This window comes from Mustelus asterias, chromosome 15 (genome assembly GCF_964213995.1).
Source record: "Mustelus asterias chromosome 15, sMusAst1.hap1.1, whole genome shotgun sequence".
NCBI classification, from domain to species: Eukaryota; Metazoa; Chordata; class Chondrichthyes; order Carcharhiniformes; family Triakidae; genus Mustelus; species Mustelus asterias.
The window spans coordinates 50,851,015-50,868,279 of NC_135815.1; the positions used below are offsets into that span (position 1 = coordinate 50,851,015).

The 17,265-nt window shown below is 41.9% G+C and overlaps 1 protein-coding gene across 1 annotated transcript in view; it reads right to left on the reverse strand.

Annotated features, from left to right (window-relative positions):
- pnpt1 (polyribonucleotide nucleotidyltransferase 1) overlaps positions 1-17,265 on the reverse strand; it is a 69,807-nt gene that overhangs the window by 9,694 nt on the left and 42,848 nt on the right. Inside the window, exons 15-23 of the mRNA XM_078229892.1 lie at positions 10,977-11,013; positions 8,823-8,889; positions 8,628-8,717; positions 7,196-7,249; positions 6,863-6,972; positions 6,688-6,759; positions 4,395-4,458; positions 4,228-4,311; positions 2,075-2,158 (exon numbers count right to left, since the gene is read on the reverse strand). Of these exons, the coding sequence (XP_078086018.1) occupies positions 2,075-2,158; positions 4,228-4,311; positions 4,395-4,458; positions 6,688-6,759; positions 6,863-6,972; positions 7,196-7,249; positions 8,628-8,717; positions 8,823-8,889; positions 10,977-11,013 (662 nt within the window). The remainder of the gene's footprint in view (positions 1-2,074; positions 2,159-4,227; positions 4,312-4,394; positions 4,459-6,687; positions 6,760-6,862; positions 6,973-7,195; positions 7,250-8,627; positions 8,718-8,822; positions 8,890-10,976; positions 11,014-17,265) is intronic.

Below are 17,265 nucleotides of genomic sequence, written 5' to 3' on the forward strand. Positions count from 1 at the left end.
ATAGGTGCTATAAGTCATTCTACATTTCCTTCAAATGATTCATCTTTCAGGTTTTGGAATAGGTCTATCCAAACCAAAAAGGCTCTAGGTTTAACAGCAAATTAGCTGAACTGAGCTAGGGTGGTGACTTTTGTCTGAGGAAAGGGAGACAAAAGCCTGCCAGGCCTCCTGTTCTCATTCACAATTCATTGAAAGATGACACCTGATGTGAACAGGTTTAGCTGTGATGCCCTGTCAGCAGGTGAAATTATCAAAGGACACTCATTGTCCAGACATCCAACAGATGAATGTACAATGGGGCACCATACTACAGCAACTTGATTCCAATGAAACTGTACTCCAGCCTGAAATAAGTGCCTTCAGGAGAGAAACTGGGGGGAAAGGAGCAATGAATGAAATCAAATGTCCCAAAATGATGTATGTAATTCAAGATATCAGCATAGGCTTATACTGTGTCAATGCACTGCTTGGTATATATTTTATATTCTGTGATAAGTGTTGTAATGCAAAGGGTGACAACTAAGTTGACAAATGGGCTTGGGCAGCTATACTTATGAGATGCTCATAATACAGAAAAGGAAGCTTAGGCATCCTGTAGGTTAACATTAACCAGAAACTGAACTGGACCAGCATATAAATACCATGGCTACAAGAGCAGGTCAGAGGCTGGGAATTCTGCAGTGAGTAATTCATTCCCCTATTCCTCAAAGCCTGTCTACAAGGCACAAGTCTGATGGAATACTCTGCACTCATTTGGATGTGTGCACTCTCGAAGTTCAACATTATCCAGGACAAATCAGCTCACTTAATCAGCACCACATCCAATACTTAATGGTTGTGGTGTTTCATACTCTGCAAAATGTTGTGCAGCAGCAAGACTTGGACCCACAGGAGAAGCATGACACAGTCAGATGATCTTTGATTCATTCACGGAGGACAAAGGTGATAAAGGCAAAGCAGTACCAGCTGTTCAAATCACTGCCAGGAGTGCCCTTTTTAGTGTAAGGTTGTACTTGTGGACCAAAGCCAGAATCACATGTAACAGCCATTCTTCCTGTGCCCCAGAATGTTACTGACACAAAGCAGTCCTGCTAACAATCAACTACTCCTTTCACACCACCCCACTTTGGTCCCTAACCACTCATATCTTCCATTCAATATTAAGCAAGTTAAAAGATGACTTGCTACCCAACAACCATGGTAACGATGGGAAAGTGATGTAAACTAATAAATTATGTGTGTTTATACTAAAGAACCGAGACATCACAATATAACATCTCCTCATATATCCATGTGCGGACCATCGGGCAACTACAAAGCTTTAGGATTCTTTTTCCTACCATTCCTATGTGGTGAAAATCCCGTGGCTTTAGCAGCAGGCTGCTTAGGTCAATCTGCTGATATACTGATATACAGTGGTTAGCACTGATGCTTCACAGCACCAAGACCTGGGTTCAATTCCGGCCTGGCGTGACTGTCCGTGTGGTGTTTGCACGTTCTCCCCATGTCTGCGTGGGTTTCCTCCGGGTGCTCCGGTTTCCTCCCACAGTCCAAAGATGTGCAGGTTAGGTGGATTGGCCATGCTGAATTGCCCCTTAGTGTCCCAAAATGTGTAGGTTAGGGGGAAATTAGCAGGGTAAATACTTGGGGTTACAGGGAACAGGTCTGGGTGGGATTGCCCCTTAGTGTCAGGGGATTACGTGGGTTACAAGGATGGGGCTTGGGTGGGATTGTTGTCGGTGCAGACTCGATGTGCCAAATGGCCTCTTTCTGCACTGTAGGGATTCTATGATTCCAACAAACTATATTCCCTTCCTACTCCATGTTGTCCAGACTCTTGTATCCTCCTTCATGGCAGTTTTACAGCTGTATAGCCCCGCCCTCTAGAATTCCTTCCCTCAATCTGCCTTCCTATTTCTCTCAGTAAGAAACCTGCTCGAAAACTACCTCATGCTCAAGTCTTCTGTCATCCTTCTAAAATCTCTCTTTTGGCTTTGTGTTATTGTAGTTGTACCATTACTCTGTCAAGTGCTTTGGAACATTGTGTAACCACATAACATAACATTATTCTTACCAGTTTGAGCCTGAAGTTTTCTTAGGTTGTAACCACCTGGGCCAACAAACCTAGCTCTTTTTGAAACTGGCACTGTCACTGTTTCTGAAAATACAAATAAATAAATTCAACTTTTACTTTTTCCTGAATTGAAGTCCAAAAAAAAAGACAAAGAACAGATGAAAGCAAGTAATGCTTTTTGAGTGGCACAGTGGTTAGCACTGCTGCCTCACAGCACCAGGGACCTGGGTTCAATTCCAGCCTTGGGTCACTGTCTGTGTGGAGTTTGCACTTTCTCCCCATGTTTGCGTGGGTTTCCTCCGGGCGCTCTGGTTTCCTCCCACAGTCCAAATATGTGCTGCTTAGGTGGATTGGCCATGTTAAATTGCCCCTTAGTGTCAGTGAGACTAGTGGGCTAAATGGGTGGAATTATGGGGATAGAGCCTGGGTGGGATTGTGGTCGGTGCAGACTCGATGGGCCAAATGGCCTCTTTCTGCACTGTAGGGATTCTATGATTCTATTCTATGAAAACAAAAGATTGCTAGAAAACCTTAGGTTTAATCAGCAAAGCAAATGAATTTTTTAAAAGTAAATAGCTGTCGTCACAAAGCTTAATGGTAAAGAAAGTGGATGCAGACCTTTAGCTTCATTCTGACCACCTTTTGCTGCTTGGACCTTTGTTAAAAGAAGTGAAACCTATAAGTGTTGATGTGCAGAGAGAATTGTTTGCCTTTGTACAAGGAACTCAAAGTTACCATGGAGGTACAGCAAGTAATCAGGAAGACAAATAACATGTTGATCTTTGTTGCAAGCAAATGGAAGTATACGAAAAAAGAAATCTTGCAACAATTTTACAGGGATTTGGTGAGACCGCACCCGTGTGCAATAGTTTTGGCCTCCATACTTAAAGGTTACACTTGCACTGGAGGCAGTACCACAGAGTGGTTACTGGGATGAGGGGGTTGGCCTATAAGAGGCTGAATAAATTGGGTCTATTCTCTCCGGAATTTAGCAGAATGAGAAAGGATCTCAATGAAACAACGGGATCCTTAAGGAAAAGGCAAAATACTGTGTATGCTGGAATCTGAAAAAAAAACAGAAAATGCTGGAAAATCTCAGCAGGTCTGACACCATCTGCGGCGAGAGAATAGAGCCAACATTTCGAGTCTAGATGACCCTTCGCTAGTCCTTAAGGGGTTTGACAGATAGAGACAGAGAGGTTGTTTCCACTGGCTTGTGAATCTAGAACGCTGAGATAACATTCTCAGGACAAGGATAATTTAGGACTGAGGTGAGGAGAAATTTCTTCACTTAAAGGATTGTGAAACTTTGGAATTCTCTACCCCCAGAGGGTTGCAGATGCTCCATCGCTTACTGTATTTAAGCTGGGGTAGACTGATTTCTGATATCTCGGGGAATCAAACGAAATGGGGAGTGGGCAGGAAGTGGAAGCCCAAGGTCAGCCATGCTTGTATTGAATGGGTTGTATGGTCTACTCCTGCTCTTGTTTCTTGTGAACGAGTGTTCAGCCACTTGCATGCAATGCATATGGCTGATGGTGTACCCTGCTGATGGTGTACCCTGCTGATGGTGTACCCTGCTGATGCTACCCGTTATTCTTGACAGATGAAGTGCCCTTTGCGCAAATACAGGAAAAACAGCTGGTGCACCACAGGAGAGCTGCAATATGCCGACATTGACATGTTTCACCAGAATTAAGCCTGATTTCTTAGATTCAACGTTTAGAGAATTCTTGAGTTTAATCTTAAAATCAGAAGGATTAGAAAATAAACCTATTATTTGTATGCATTTCAACATTTAAGTATAATGGAGAATGTTCAATTCCAGAACAAAATTAATCGATGTATAACTAATATCTTACCTGTTAATTTCATAAATGTTAAAAAAAAACCACAAAACTTAAATGCACGTGACTAAACGCTTATTGACTTGGGGTCAGAATTGTATGAACGAGAAAATATTCTTCAAAGGCATCATATATTGACCAGGCTAGATATTTATTTTAATTGCAGCTGAGTATCATTTTTAGGTTAAAAAAAAAGTAACCTTTCAAAATCGTATTTTAAAAATTCTGCTATTGTACCCAATAATCGCATGAACAGATGGTAAAACAGAAAAGGTAATCTGTATTGAAAGTGAGTTACAAACCTACCTAGAACAGGTCCATTTTCTTTCCTTTTTTCTCTGGGTTTGCTAATTGCTTTATTCATTATGCTTAAAATCTCCTTCTTGGCAGCTAATTAAAATAACAACAATATTAGAACAATGCAAATTGCGATTAAAACCAGAATTATATTGCAAGTTGGGTGCCAAATTTACCTGAAGCTTGTTGGATAGCTTCCATTATAATTTTCAACGGCATTCCTGCTATTTTAATGTCTGCCTAAGGAAAAATAAATGACATGCTTCAGTGGAGCACTAAAAACTACATGCATCAAATCCATAGGATCAATTTTTAATCAGTATTTTATTTGACACACTGGATGTTTTATTTGCTTTACTCAAAGAATTTATATTACTGCAACTGGAGTTTGATTAACCAGAAATATATGTCTCAAAACAATTCATTATGAATATACAATCACTGGAGAAACAATGGAAAACGATAATAGGATCAATCAATAAATTACACACCTCTCACAGGCTGTAATTTGTGCTACTGCATTCTTGAAGAACTGAAAATGTATGAGACTAGGATTAATTTATATTAATCCACATCTTAATTTCTGAAAGTGGCTATTCTGGAAAGTATGGCACTCACAGCAATTTAATCAGCACATGCAAATTCCTTGCTCAAGACTTCCTTTCACATAATGTTTTGCATTTAACAGAAATGAGCACAGAATTGGACGAAATGTAAATAATAGAACTAAATGTACAAAAGAATATATATCAGGAAGTTATCAACTTCCTTTCTTTGACCAGCTGTACAGTGTTTCATTGACCCATTTCTAAGAGGGTTAAAATAAATACAGGTGTCATTATCCTAAAATCATTCTTGCATCCCAACCCAACCTTCAGCAAGATTGATAAGGTGCCTCAGAATAAGCTTGTTACAAATTTCAGCAGTATTGTACAAAGGGAAATTAGCAACATAGATGGAAATTCGGATGATGGATAGGAAACACAGGGTTGGGTAAGTGTTGCATGGAATAAAGAAGGTTTTAAAGCACATTAATCAAAGAGTCATGTATTGGTATGACTGCAAAAAGGATTTCAGGACATAGGTAAGTGAATGACAGCTTTGGTTTGGCAGGACTCCTCTTGTCTCAGAGACAGAAAGTTGTGAATTTTGCTCTGGAGGTGTGTCGGATGACATTTCAGTGCAGACCTGAGGCAGTTTTGTATCGTCAGAGAATATTACATTGAAATCTCACAAACCCTCTTAAGTGGATATAAAAAATTGCATGGCATTATTTGAAGAACAACTGAGAGGTGATCTTCAGTTATCTGACAGATTTTATCTCTCATCCATCATCACTGTAAGAATCCCTGGTGTCATATCAAATTGCTGCTTGTAGGATCGTTCTGTGAGCTAATTGACTGCGGTGTTTTCCTAATTACAACTTTGAAGTATTTCATTGGTTATAAAGTGTTTTTTGTTTCTTTTCTTAGATAGAATTTAAGGTGCAAAACAACGAGGTACTGTACTCAGGGAGGAAAAACCGTTTGAGAGAGCAAACACAGTGGAAATATTCTGAAAGGTGTGGAGGGTGGTATTTAATGGCAAGTTGGTGAAAGCTTTGTGTCGCCTCTTTTAGGGAAGGCCCACCGAATTAAATGGCATTCAGGCATTTAACTGGACAGCCTTCTCTGGGATCAAGGGCCTTGGGGCTGAAGTCAGCCACGGAGGACTGTTAATGTATTACAGGCCAGCAAGTTTACTGAATGGCAGTGCTACTAGGGAGGTCGTAGCTGCTGTTGTTACAACATCCATCCAAGGTCTGATATCGCTGCTGGATCCCAGGCCACAGCTTGAGTGATGGTGGGATACGGTCATTGGGGGTGGAGGTGGGAAAAGGGGGTTTAGCAGCAAGGACTGACCTCTCAGTGGGCCTTCTTCCCCATGCTGGTCCTCTGAGTGCCTCTGAATGAGTGACCCCTCTTGCCCCCCCCAAACCTGCAGAAGTTTACAAACAACCCCACAATGGTTTGCTTGCTGTGTTCCCCAAATGACCTGCCACCCATCATCGAACTCACACCAGGGCATTAAACTCTGCCATTGGGAGTGCAGGCACATTACATATAATGCAGTTAAAGTTGCTGAAAAATAAAAATGGCTTTTGAATTTGTAAATAGAAACATAAAGCCAAGAGCAAAAACAAAGAGTACTTTATACAAGTAATTGTTAGACCGTAGTTGAAGCACTATTTACAGTTTTGAGTGTCATATTAGAGGAAGGACTTTAAAGCTATAAAAAGCACAGTGTAGATTAACAAACATTAAACCAGAGAAAATTGGATTATTTTCATGGGAACAGAGATAGCTAAGAAGTGACTTTTTCCAAGGTTCAGAGCTTTGATGAAGTGAATAGGTAAAGACTATTTCCTCAGGACTGTGACCAGGAGGCATCAATTAAAAATGATCAACAATAGAGCAAATGCTACTTTACCTGTAAAGCTGTTATTCCTTTGTTTGTGCCGGCCATCTTGAAGTCCATATCTCCATTATAATCCTCAATACCCTGCAAGAGTCAAGATTTCAAAAACATTTTTAGAATGGGGATAGGTACACGTCAATATGGTCATAAAGCTAACGTTGCAACAACTCTTAGGGAAAAAACAAACCAAAATATCAGTCAGGAGACGGTAATCTTCGATTTCAGCAGCTTTGTCTAGATTTTTCTTTGTGATAAGGCCGACAGCTACACCAGCGACAGGAGCTGAAATTGGAACACCTGACGGGGAAATAGAAAAAAAACTAAAACAGATCGTAAACTCCACTCGGGTGCGAAACAAATTCCTAAAGGCACTAGTTTTTGGTATACACTAGCAGCATTTACTGAAAATATACACAGCTTTTTCTTAAGTGTATTCATTACAGTAAAACCTCAAACTAAAAAGATATTGCAGAAAAGAAATATTCAGTTCAACTTAAAATTAAGATATTTAGAACTTTACCTGCATCCATCAAGGCCATGCTGCCTGCACATACTGATGCCATAGAAGATGAACCTATAAATTAAAAATTAACACAAAAAGCTAAACCACTGATGAGACCAGATCACCAGACTCCCAATTCCAGCTCCAAACACCACAAACGCAAATAACAAAACACAATGCATGTTGGAAATGTGAACTAAAAACAGAAAATGCTGCAAATACTCAGCCGTCTGGCAACATCTATGCAGACTGAAGGAGTCAATGTTTCATATCAATGATGCCTTGTCAGAACAGAGAGTACTTAGTGATGTTACAGTTTTTAAGGAAGTCAGGAACTGTCCAAGGTTCCAAACATTCCTCAGGTCAACTCTGCCTTTCAACATGATTTTAGCTAATCTGATTGTGGCCTTAATGGCACACTCCCGACTGCCCTCTGAGCCCCGCATCCCTCCTGGCCTCTACTCCTCAACTCAAGCCCCTGCCCTCTGAGCAATCCCCAGGCCTCGAGCCAATGACCTCCCCCCACCCCCGGCCTCCGAACTCCAGGCTCCAGTTAAATGCATTAGCAGCGACCATGACTTGCATGGGGTGTGGGATAGAGTTCAGGTTCTCCAGATACCATGCCAACAATCGCAGAAGACTGAACATTGACTATTTCAATCTTAAGTACAACATATTAAGAATTAATAACCGTCAATCATTCTTTCTAGCACTGAAAATTAACTATACCAAGTATGCAGTCTGATGCCTTCAGGTTTTAGTCGTTGGTGATAAAAAAAGAAAAATTTTAAATGTATTGAAAAATATGTTGTGTGCTTGCTCCTAATCCAATCTTGTTACCCCTCTCTTTCATTTTCTGCACCCAGTTTGCCATTGAATTTAGCCAGTTTAAATTTACATTTCCTTTTCAGTCATTGTGCTAATAATTTTCCAATCCTTCAATCTGATTGGCTAAGCAGATGCACAGTAACTTGCCCTGTTAGGTGGATTGGCCATGTTAAATTGTCCCTTCGTGGCCCAAGGTGTGTAGGTTAGATGGATTAGCCATGATAAATGGTTACAGGGATAGGGCAGGGAAGAGGGACTGGATCAGAGTTGGTGTGGACTTGATGGGCTGAATGGCCTGTTCTGCACTGTAGGGATTCTATGATTCTGTTCACTTGGGTGCTGGATGCCCAATTTCCCTCATTAAGAAACTGTCAGATCACACTCACAGCAACTTGCTACACAAAAGTTTTGAAAACCTAAATGTGCGAGGGCAAGTCTAACTAAATGTACAACATCTAACATTTTACATATCATCTTTAATTTACAACTCTTATCTATATAAAACAAAAGAGGCTTTTGAACATTATTACATTAGATAAATTAAGGGATATAAATAAAAGGATTTGAAGTAAATTTAAGGTGCTATTGTTTGAATTTGTGGCCAATCAATTTAATAACTTACCATTAGATTCTAGTACCTCAGCAGACACTCTTATTGTAAATGGAAACTCTTTTGGAACCACAGGTTTTAACGCTTTTTCTGCGAGAGCACCTAAATTAATAGAATTGTAACAGAAATAAACACTTTATTAAAGGCATACAATAAATTTACAAACAATAATTCTGTGAATTAAATTGAATGATTTATTCTTCTCACCATGGCCTAACTCTCTCCTATTCTGACCAACCAATTTTCCAATTTCATTAGTTGCATAAGGCGGAAACTGAAATGACAAATATGATGTTATTAGAATAGGACAAAGGTGCTTTAAAACAAAAATACAAACTTACGTAGTTGCATTCAAAGCAAGCATATCAAATATAAACGTTAAGGAATTGTTCCCAATCCTGGAGTGATATTTAATGGAGGTGACGGGTGTCTTGTCCGCAGGCTGGAGAGCTGGTGGGAGGCCCGCTTTCCTCTTTTCAGGAAAGCCTGCCAAATTAGGTGCCAATCAGGCAATTAACCACCTTAACTCTCCCTGACTACCAACTACAAAGCACTGGTGAATTTGGTATTATCCTCTTCTCATCACAAACAAGTGTTAATAGCGGCAATTTGCAGTGAAGGGAGGGCAGCTTGACACTAACCATGAAGTACATCTTGCTGAGAGATTTAGTTGTGAGAACTTCACCCCTCATTGTGCAGTGATATTGCAACATTCTTTACTGGACATTCACAGCATGGAGCACAATGATGTCACCACGCTGTGCAGCAGCAAATCACAAAGAGGTTTAAAGGCCCACCAAACAGGGAAACAAGAAACAGTTGGGGGGTGGGGGTATGCTGGGCAGAGGCAGTATCACAGTGCAGCCTGTGCTGGGATCCTAAGTGACAGGACTTCCACACAAATCTGCATATACACTACATTACACTACAAGTTAAAGTTTATTTATTAGTCACACATAGGCTTACAATGAAGATACTGTGAAAATCTCCTAGTCGCCATCCTCTGGCACCTGTTCAGGTACACTGAGGGAGAATTTAGCATGGCCAATGCACCTAACCAGCACGTCTTTTGGACTGTGGGAGGAAACCGGAGCACCCAGAGGAAACCCATGCAGACATGGGGAGAACGTGCAAACTCGGCACAGACAGTGACCCAAGCTGGGAATCAAACTCAGGTCCCTGGCGCTGTGAGGCAGCAGTGCTAACCACTGTGCCGTCCTGGTTTTAGAGGGGTAATGGCAGTAAATGCTAACAGCTTGCTGTCAACCCCCAACCAATGTAGGGAAAATGCATCATCTATTTTACACACAGCAAAGCAACCACGAGCAGCAATCGGATCATTTGTTTTTTGTGCTTTTGGTTAAGGGACATATGTTGGGGAGAATTATTTGAAGAGTGCCATGGAATCTAAAGAGTGGGCCTGGATTACATTTTTCAACTCATTCAAGGGATGTGGGCTTTGCTGGTTAGGCCAGCACTTATTACCCATCCCTAATTTCTCTTGAGGTGGTGGTGGTAAGCTGCCCTCTTGAAACACTGCAGTCCATGTGATGTAGGTGCACCCACAGTACTGTCAGGGAGGGAGTTTCAGGATTTTAACCCAGTGAAGGAACGGTGACACATTTTCAAGTCAAGATGGCAAGTGGCTTGGGGGGGAACTTGCAGGTGGTGGTGTTCGCAGGTGTCTGCCACCCTTGTTCTTCAAAGTAGTAATGGTTGTGGATTTGGAAATAACCACTTGAAACACTGACTTCACTGGCTAATTTTTCCATAAACAACTGCTGAAAATATGAAATGCACATACAATACATAAAGATTTGTAAACCGGGAAATATTTTTATTCAAGTGAACATTTGTTGCAGAGACTAGGTATGGAATGATTTAACAAGTCACCAAAGGAAGCAGAAGTGTCAACTCTGTTTCTCTACACAGATGTTGCCCGATCTGCTGAGAGTTTCCAGCACTATCTGTTTTTATTAAAGCTGAAGTGAAATCTGCGGAATGAACTTCTCCCTGTTGCCTAGTGAGATCAGCTGGAAGATGTACCTTCATTTAATATCTTTTGCTAACTAGTCTGATGAGGAATGGATTTAACTTGACTTCTTTTGTGCAAATGTCTCCAAATGCAAATGCATTTACACTGGGAACTCTGCTATCTATAGGAAACTTGCAGGGGGGAATTATGCAAACAAATAACAGGGTATACATCCATGAATGTGATGCAGCTTACAAATATTACAGTTTGTTTAACAAAACAGAGCATTCATCCATCACATCCAGTGGAAATTCAACTGTACTTTATGATTAAAACAAATTAAAACCTATTGCTGTAATCTGGAATGCTGAAAAAGGTTACAATACCTCATAGTGCAGCATGAAATTTTTTTCCTTCACCCCACTGTGCAAGTAAAAATGACAACATTAGTTTGGGTAAAGCATAACAATTCATCAGCAAAATTTGAAATACACTGTTCCCTACACTTCAGAACCCAATCATCATGGTCAAATGGGGTTTAGAAGCTCAATGCGTGTGGGGAACAATCTCTTGGCTTTTTCTCCAACTTGGCCAATTAATGGCCAGAGGGTGGGCTAGGCATCCAATTATGAATGGCAAGAGGTTCTTGAAGCTGGTGGACTAATAGGAGGGCCTCATACACTAAGGGAGGGGAAGATGGCCTTTCCAGGTAAATGAGAAAATGGGAGCTCAAGAAGGAGGCACCCTCTGCAACTTTTAATTAAAAAGTGGGCTCAACAGCCAGATCACCGCTGTGAAACCAGGCAAATGGGGCAGCCTCAAAGTCTGTCTGGAGCCTTTTTGGTCCCCCGCGAATGGCTCCCTCCAGGCAGCTGAACTGTTCTCCGAAACTACTGGGGACCTGGAGGCTGACTGGAAAATTCCATTTGGCTTCCAACAGTAGGCTTTGACCAGGTCAGTTTGCTACCTGCTGCTTTCAGGCAGTAGACCTATTGTGCAACCCCTCCACCACTAGTCATCCCACCTGGGAAAATGGCCAGGGGATGGGATGGAGCTGGCAAGCCAGCACGCTGGCCAGTGGTACAAATATATGCACTTGCCCACCTCTGTGCCTGCCCTTACTAGGATTTTAAACATTTTATTCTGTAATAGGCAAACATGCCACTGTGGATGAAAACTAAAACTCCTCTTTTGCATGACCAACATATATCTGCTTACTCCCATGGTTTTACTTGAAGGCTGTAACTTCATAATTTGCAAAAACCCAATGACGATTGGTGTCATAAAAATTTCTAAGCATTCAACATAATCAGGAAATGTTAAGAAGCATAAAAACAAGCCCTTCCTTTTTGGTTAACCTTGGTCGTTTCCTCATATCCCTAAATTCATTTTTCTCCAGAAATAGATCCTGTGGTCTCTTAAATAAATTCATGTAATCTTCTGCAATGGCACTCCTGAATAATTTACACAATCTTCTATGAAATAGTTATCTAGTTCACAACCTATTTGATATTCTTAATCTTTCTAAATTCTTTAGTTTTTGCTAGTTTGAACTATTTATTTGGATCAAATACATCAACCCTTTGCAAATCTTCTATTATGCCTCTTTAAAGAACTCATTTACCCAAAATGAAGCCTAATAACAAGATAAAAATGATTAATTTTGGATAAGGAAGACCATTTGGCCAAAAACAAAAGGGGCGGCACGGTAGCACAGTGGTTTGCACTGTTGCCTCACAGCTCCAGAGACCTGGGTTTGATTCCCGGCTTGGGTCACTGTCTGTGTGGAGTTTGCACATTCTCCCCGTATCTGCGTGGGTTTCCTCCGGGTGCTTCGGTTTCCTCCCACAGTCCAAAGGTGTGCAGTATAGGTTAATTGGCCATACTACATTGCCCATAGTGTCCTGGGATGTATAGGTTAGAGGAATTAGCAGGGTAAACGTGTGGGGTTGTGGGGATAGGTCCTGGGGTGGGATTGTTGTCAGTGCAGACTCGATGGGCCGAATGGCTTCCTTCTGCACTGTAGGGATTCTATGATTGTATTCCATGATGATTCAATATTATTGGTTCCATCCAAAGATCACCTTTACAGCATCCAATTGTTTCTTACATTATATGAGAAATTTTTTGTTCTACTTGTGTCTCTGCAAGTCCATTCCATGTGTTGCGAGCTTCAATCCTTGCAAACTATTGCCCCATCTTCTTTTTATCTTTCCTCTTCCAAGTCCTCAAATGTTTTGTCGCCTCCCAAATCCATGCACATCTTTACTATATGGCATATTTGAATTTTCCAATCCTACTTCCATCCCTGCCACACCGCTGAAATCCCCAAATTATACCACTTGTGACCATGGTACTCAATCGTTCCACACACTGCTGAAACTCCGTGTATGCTTTGACATGGTGGACCACACCATTATCCACAAAGCTTTCTCTTTGTTGTTTAACCCTATGGAATTGCTCTCACGTGGTTCCACCTCTTACCAATTGATTATACCAACAGCACCTGTAGCAATGGCTTCTCTTCCTTCTCCAATGTTCTGTTCTTGGCACCCTGTTCTACATGCTGCCCTTTGGTGATGTCAACTGCAGACATGGGGCCAAATTACATAAGCAAGCTGACCACACCCAGCTCCACCGCCTCTCCTGACCTGTCTAGCAACCGTATGTTGACAAACAGGTTGACCTATGTCCATTCTTTGATAATCGACAATTTCACCCAATTAAACATCAAATGACTAAAGCCATTGTCCTCAGTGCCTGCCACAAACTTTATACGCTCACCACTAATTCCATTCCTTCCCTGTGTCACTGTCTCAGGCTGAACCAAACTATAACTTTGTTGTTCTATACAACTTAAACTTCCACCCACACATGCAGCCAAACCAGTTGATTGTCAACCTGTAAATCCTTCCAGGTTTTACTTTAGTTTGTGAAGATGATAAAACAAAGGAGTATATGGTTAGCTGTCTTTCAGCTGGTCTCAATGTGGTGGATCATGTTGTGGCCGTTTTGTTTAATTATTTTCCTGGATGTCCTTGTATGGAACAGATTTCCATGTTTTATTCCCAAAAGATTTTGGTTTGCAGTCGATATCTCTTCTCAGGATGGGTACTTTGCAAATGCGGGCACTATACTTTTGAGAGTGAGAGGAAACCTCTTTGCAGCCTTTTAAACAAAGAACAATACAGCACAGGAACAGGCCCTTCGGCCCTCCAAGCCTGCACCGCTCCCTGGTCCAAACTAGACCATTCTTTTGTATCCCTCCATTCCCACTCCGTTCATATGGCTATCTAGATAAGTCTTAAACGTTCCCAGTGTGTCCGCCTCCACCACCCTGCCTGGCAGCGCATTTAGTAGTGTTCTGATCTCTGATCTCTCTGGCTTGGTAAACAGATCTTGGGCAAGGTTCACCTTTCAACTGTGTGATTGAGAAACATTGGGAATTGCTTTTTCATACAACTCGCTCTTAAGAAATGTGTGTATGAAGAGCACCATAACGTGAGCAAGCTGAATATTTGGTTCTGTAACAAAATCCAAAATAGAAAAAAAAATGAAATTTGACTGAAGTGAAGCTGCAGCACAGATCAAGTGATATCAAAGCAGAGAGGAAGCACAACAGAACGCTTGTAGTTATCAGGAATTTGATAACGAGAGAGATTGAGGGCATTCTCTATAGTAAAACAAAATCAAGAGTCCAGAAGGGGATGCTGGCAAGGTAAGGAATATCTCAAAGTAGCCAGGGTGGGTGGCGTGTAGTGGTAATGTTATTGGATTAATAATCCAAACTCAGGCTAATGGTCTTGGGACACGGGTTCAAATCTCATCACCTCACCTGGTGGAATTTAAATTTATTTAACAGTGGAATTAAATGTCAGCTTCAGTAATGGTGACCACGAAATTACTCGATTGTCATAAAAACCCATCTGGTTCACTAACACCCTTCCAGGAATGAAATCTGTTGCTTTTGCCCAGTCTGGTCAACAGGTGTCTTCTGAAGCACACAATGTGGCTGCCTCTTAACTGCTCTCTGAAATAGCCCTACAGGACACTCAATTATATCAAACCACTGCAGAAAAGTTGAAAAGCAATAAAACTAGACTGATCACGTGGCATCCCTGGAAATAACAATGGTGTTATCTGCCCAATCGATCCTACAAAGCCCTCCTGACATCTGGAGTTCTTGTGCCAAAATTGGGAGAGTTATCCTACAAAAGTCTGACATTTTCATAGTCACTAAATCATACTTTCTGGTAAGGTATCAGCAACTTGCTAAACCAGCTTCCACAGCACCTTCCAAACCTGCAACCTCTATCACTTAGAAGGACAAGGGCAGCAGACACATGGGAACACCACCACCTACAAATTTTCCAAGGCAAAACACATCCTGACTTGGAACCACATCACCATCCCTTCACTGTTGCTGGGTCAAAATCCTGGAACTCCCTTCCAATAGCATTGTGGGTGTACTTACACCTGATGGATTGCATCAATTCAAGGTGGCATCTCAACACCACCTTCTCAAGGGAAATTAGAGATGAACAACAAATGCTGACCTTGCCTGCGATGCTCACATCCTGTCGAAGTGTCAATGAAAAATTGGAAAGCTACTCAGAAAGGGAAGGGGGAAAATCAACTATTATAATCCATGTTGGAATCAATGACATAGGAAGAAACAGGAAGGTGAGAATATCAGAAACTAGGAGCTAAATTTAAAAATTGCAACTTGAAACTGGCAATATCTAGATTATTAGCAGTGGCACATGTTAATTAGCATTTAGAAAAGTAATTGCCAGGCTGAAAGACAAAGGCACGATCTTACTGGGTCACCGCGCTCAAAAAGGGTGCAAAACAGATTTAAATATTAATGATATACTCAGCATGTTAGTAATGAGTCCCACACAGCAACGTCCAGCCTCACTTGCACTTACCGCCTCCCCGGTTGATCCTCACGCTGGTGAGAATCACAGCTGGTCTTCACCAGCGGAGATCAGACATAGAGTCACAGAGGTTTACAGCATGGAAACAGACCCTTCGGCCCAATGTGGTGATATAAACAGGGCCTAGTTTTAAGGCTGATAAAATTGGATATCCTAAATTAAAGAATTGGGCATATTAAAATCAAACACAGTCAAACCTCGGGCAGGCCAATTGTACAAATACACAAACATGTCTGGGCCTGACCCATCAAAGGTCGTTGCACTCTACTGATACTTAGCAGGAGATCATTGCACCTCATTGAAATGCACCGGCCTATTGTTAGAAGCCCAGATTGGGCCAGACTTTCTGTCACCGAAAGTTCCTGCAGTTACATGTAAGCAACAGCATGGAGATGGGACACCTGGGGGCGGGCCCTGGTGTCCTGTCAGGCAGACATCAAGAAACCCACTGGGTATTGGAACCCCCTCCTGGGACCTCATTGGCCGGAAGCCAGAGAAGTTTCTGGAAAGGCAAGCAGGCTGGGAGATAAAGGAACACATTTTCAGACAGACCAGCAGTGAAGACTTGACGAGGGAGGCGGCCTTGACCATTCGGAAGACTGACCAGAGAAGGAAGGAAGGAAGAAGCTGCCATCGAGACTCACCTTCGTGACGACGGACCAGAGGGACTCAGAGAATCAAGCCCGCAGTTTAACCAAACCATCTTGCGGGTAGTATACTTGAATCTGGGGTATCCACTTGTTTTATGTGGGTAATTTAAGGGTTAATAGTGTTATTATTAATAAACTCGTTGAACCTTTACTTGTGTTTGTCCTTTGTCCATCTTGCAAATAAGGGCAACGGGGTAAAACCTTGGAGTAAGCAAACTGGTCGAAAGTATCTGAGAATTAACAGGTACAACATCTGGTACCCAAACGGTCCTTCGATAAGAAGTGATACGTTGCTCCGAAGTCGAACCTTCAACCCGGTATTCTCCAACACTCCGTCTGAGCCTGAATTAAGAGGGCAGCTGCCCCACATGACAGCCAGTCTTAACTGAGTGAAGGACTAATACAGATTCGACCAGTAAATTGGGCTATAAACCCAGTGTCTGTAACACAAGGTGGACAAACTGTCTAGTTAGAACTAGAACAGTCTAGGGAATTTGGGTAAAATCTACGGGAGGGGATTTAGTGAAAACCAGACCCCTACCCCGATCCCTTACCTATACTCAAGTGACGAATCCTAAAAGGAAATAATTATGGCCAGTCATGCTGAATGGGACGAAGTTCTCAGTTTATATTTGAACCATAAGTGGCCCAAATGGGTACAGTGGGGTGACGCCCCTAAACTGGATCTGGGATCCGAGGGAGAGAATTGTTGGAATCATGCCCATAAGGAAATGGGTAAAAGGGCTCCCAAGCTTAGGAAGGCGATTGTGATTGCTAGTTGTCTCGAACAGCTCCTTGGTAGAGAAGCAGAGATTATCCAGGTTAAACGGGACAGAGAAGCCCAGGTAACCCAACTAAAGCAAGACTTAATGAGTGCTACCACACATGTACAACAATTGGAAGCAGAGGTAGGCACAGGAGAGGAAAGGAACCAGATTAACATGATACACACGAGCCAGTTCCAGGCTCAGTGTGATAAAGCCTACCAAAAGGCTCAGCGCACTGTCACTGAGAGAGAGGCTGCGCTGCAACAGGTAGAGGAAGTTAAACGTAAATGCAGCGACCCGCAGGCTGCAGGAAAAGTT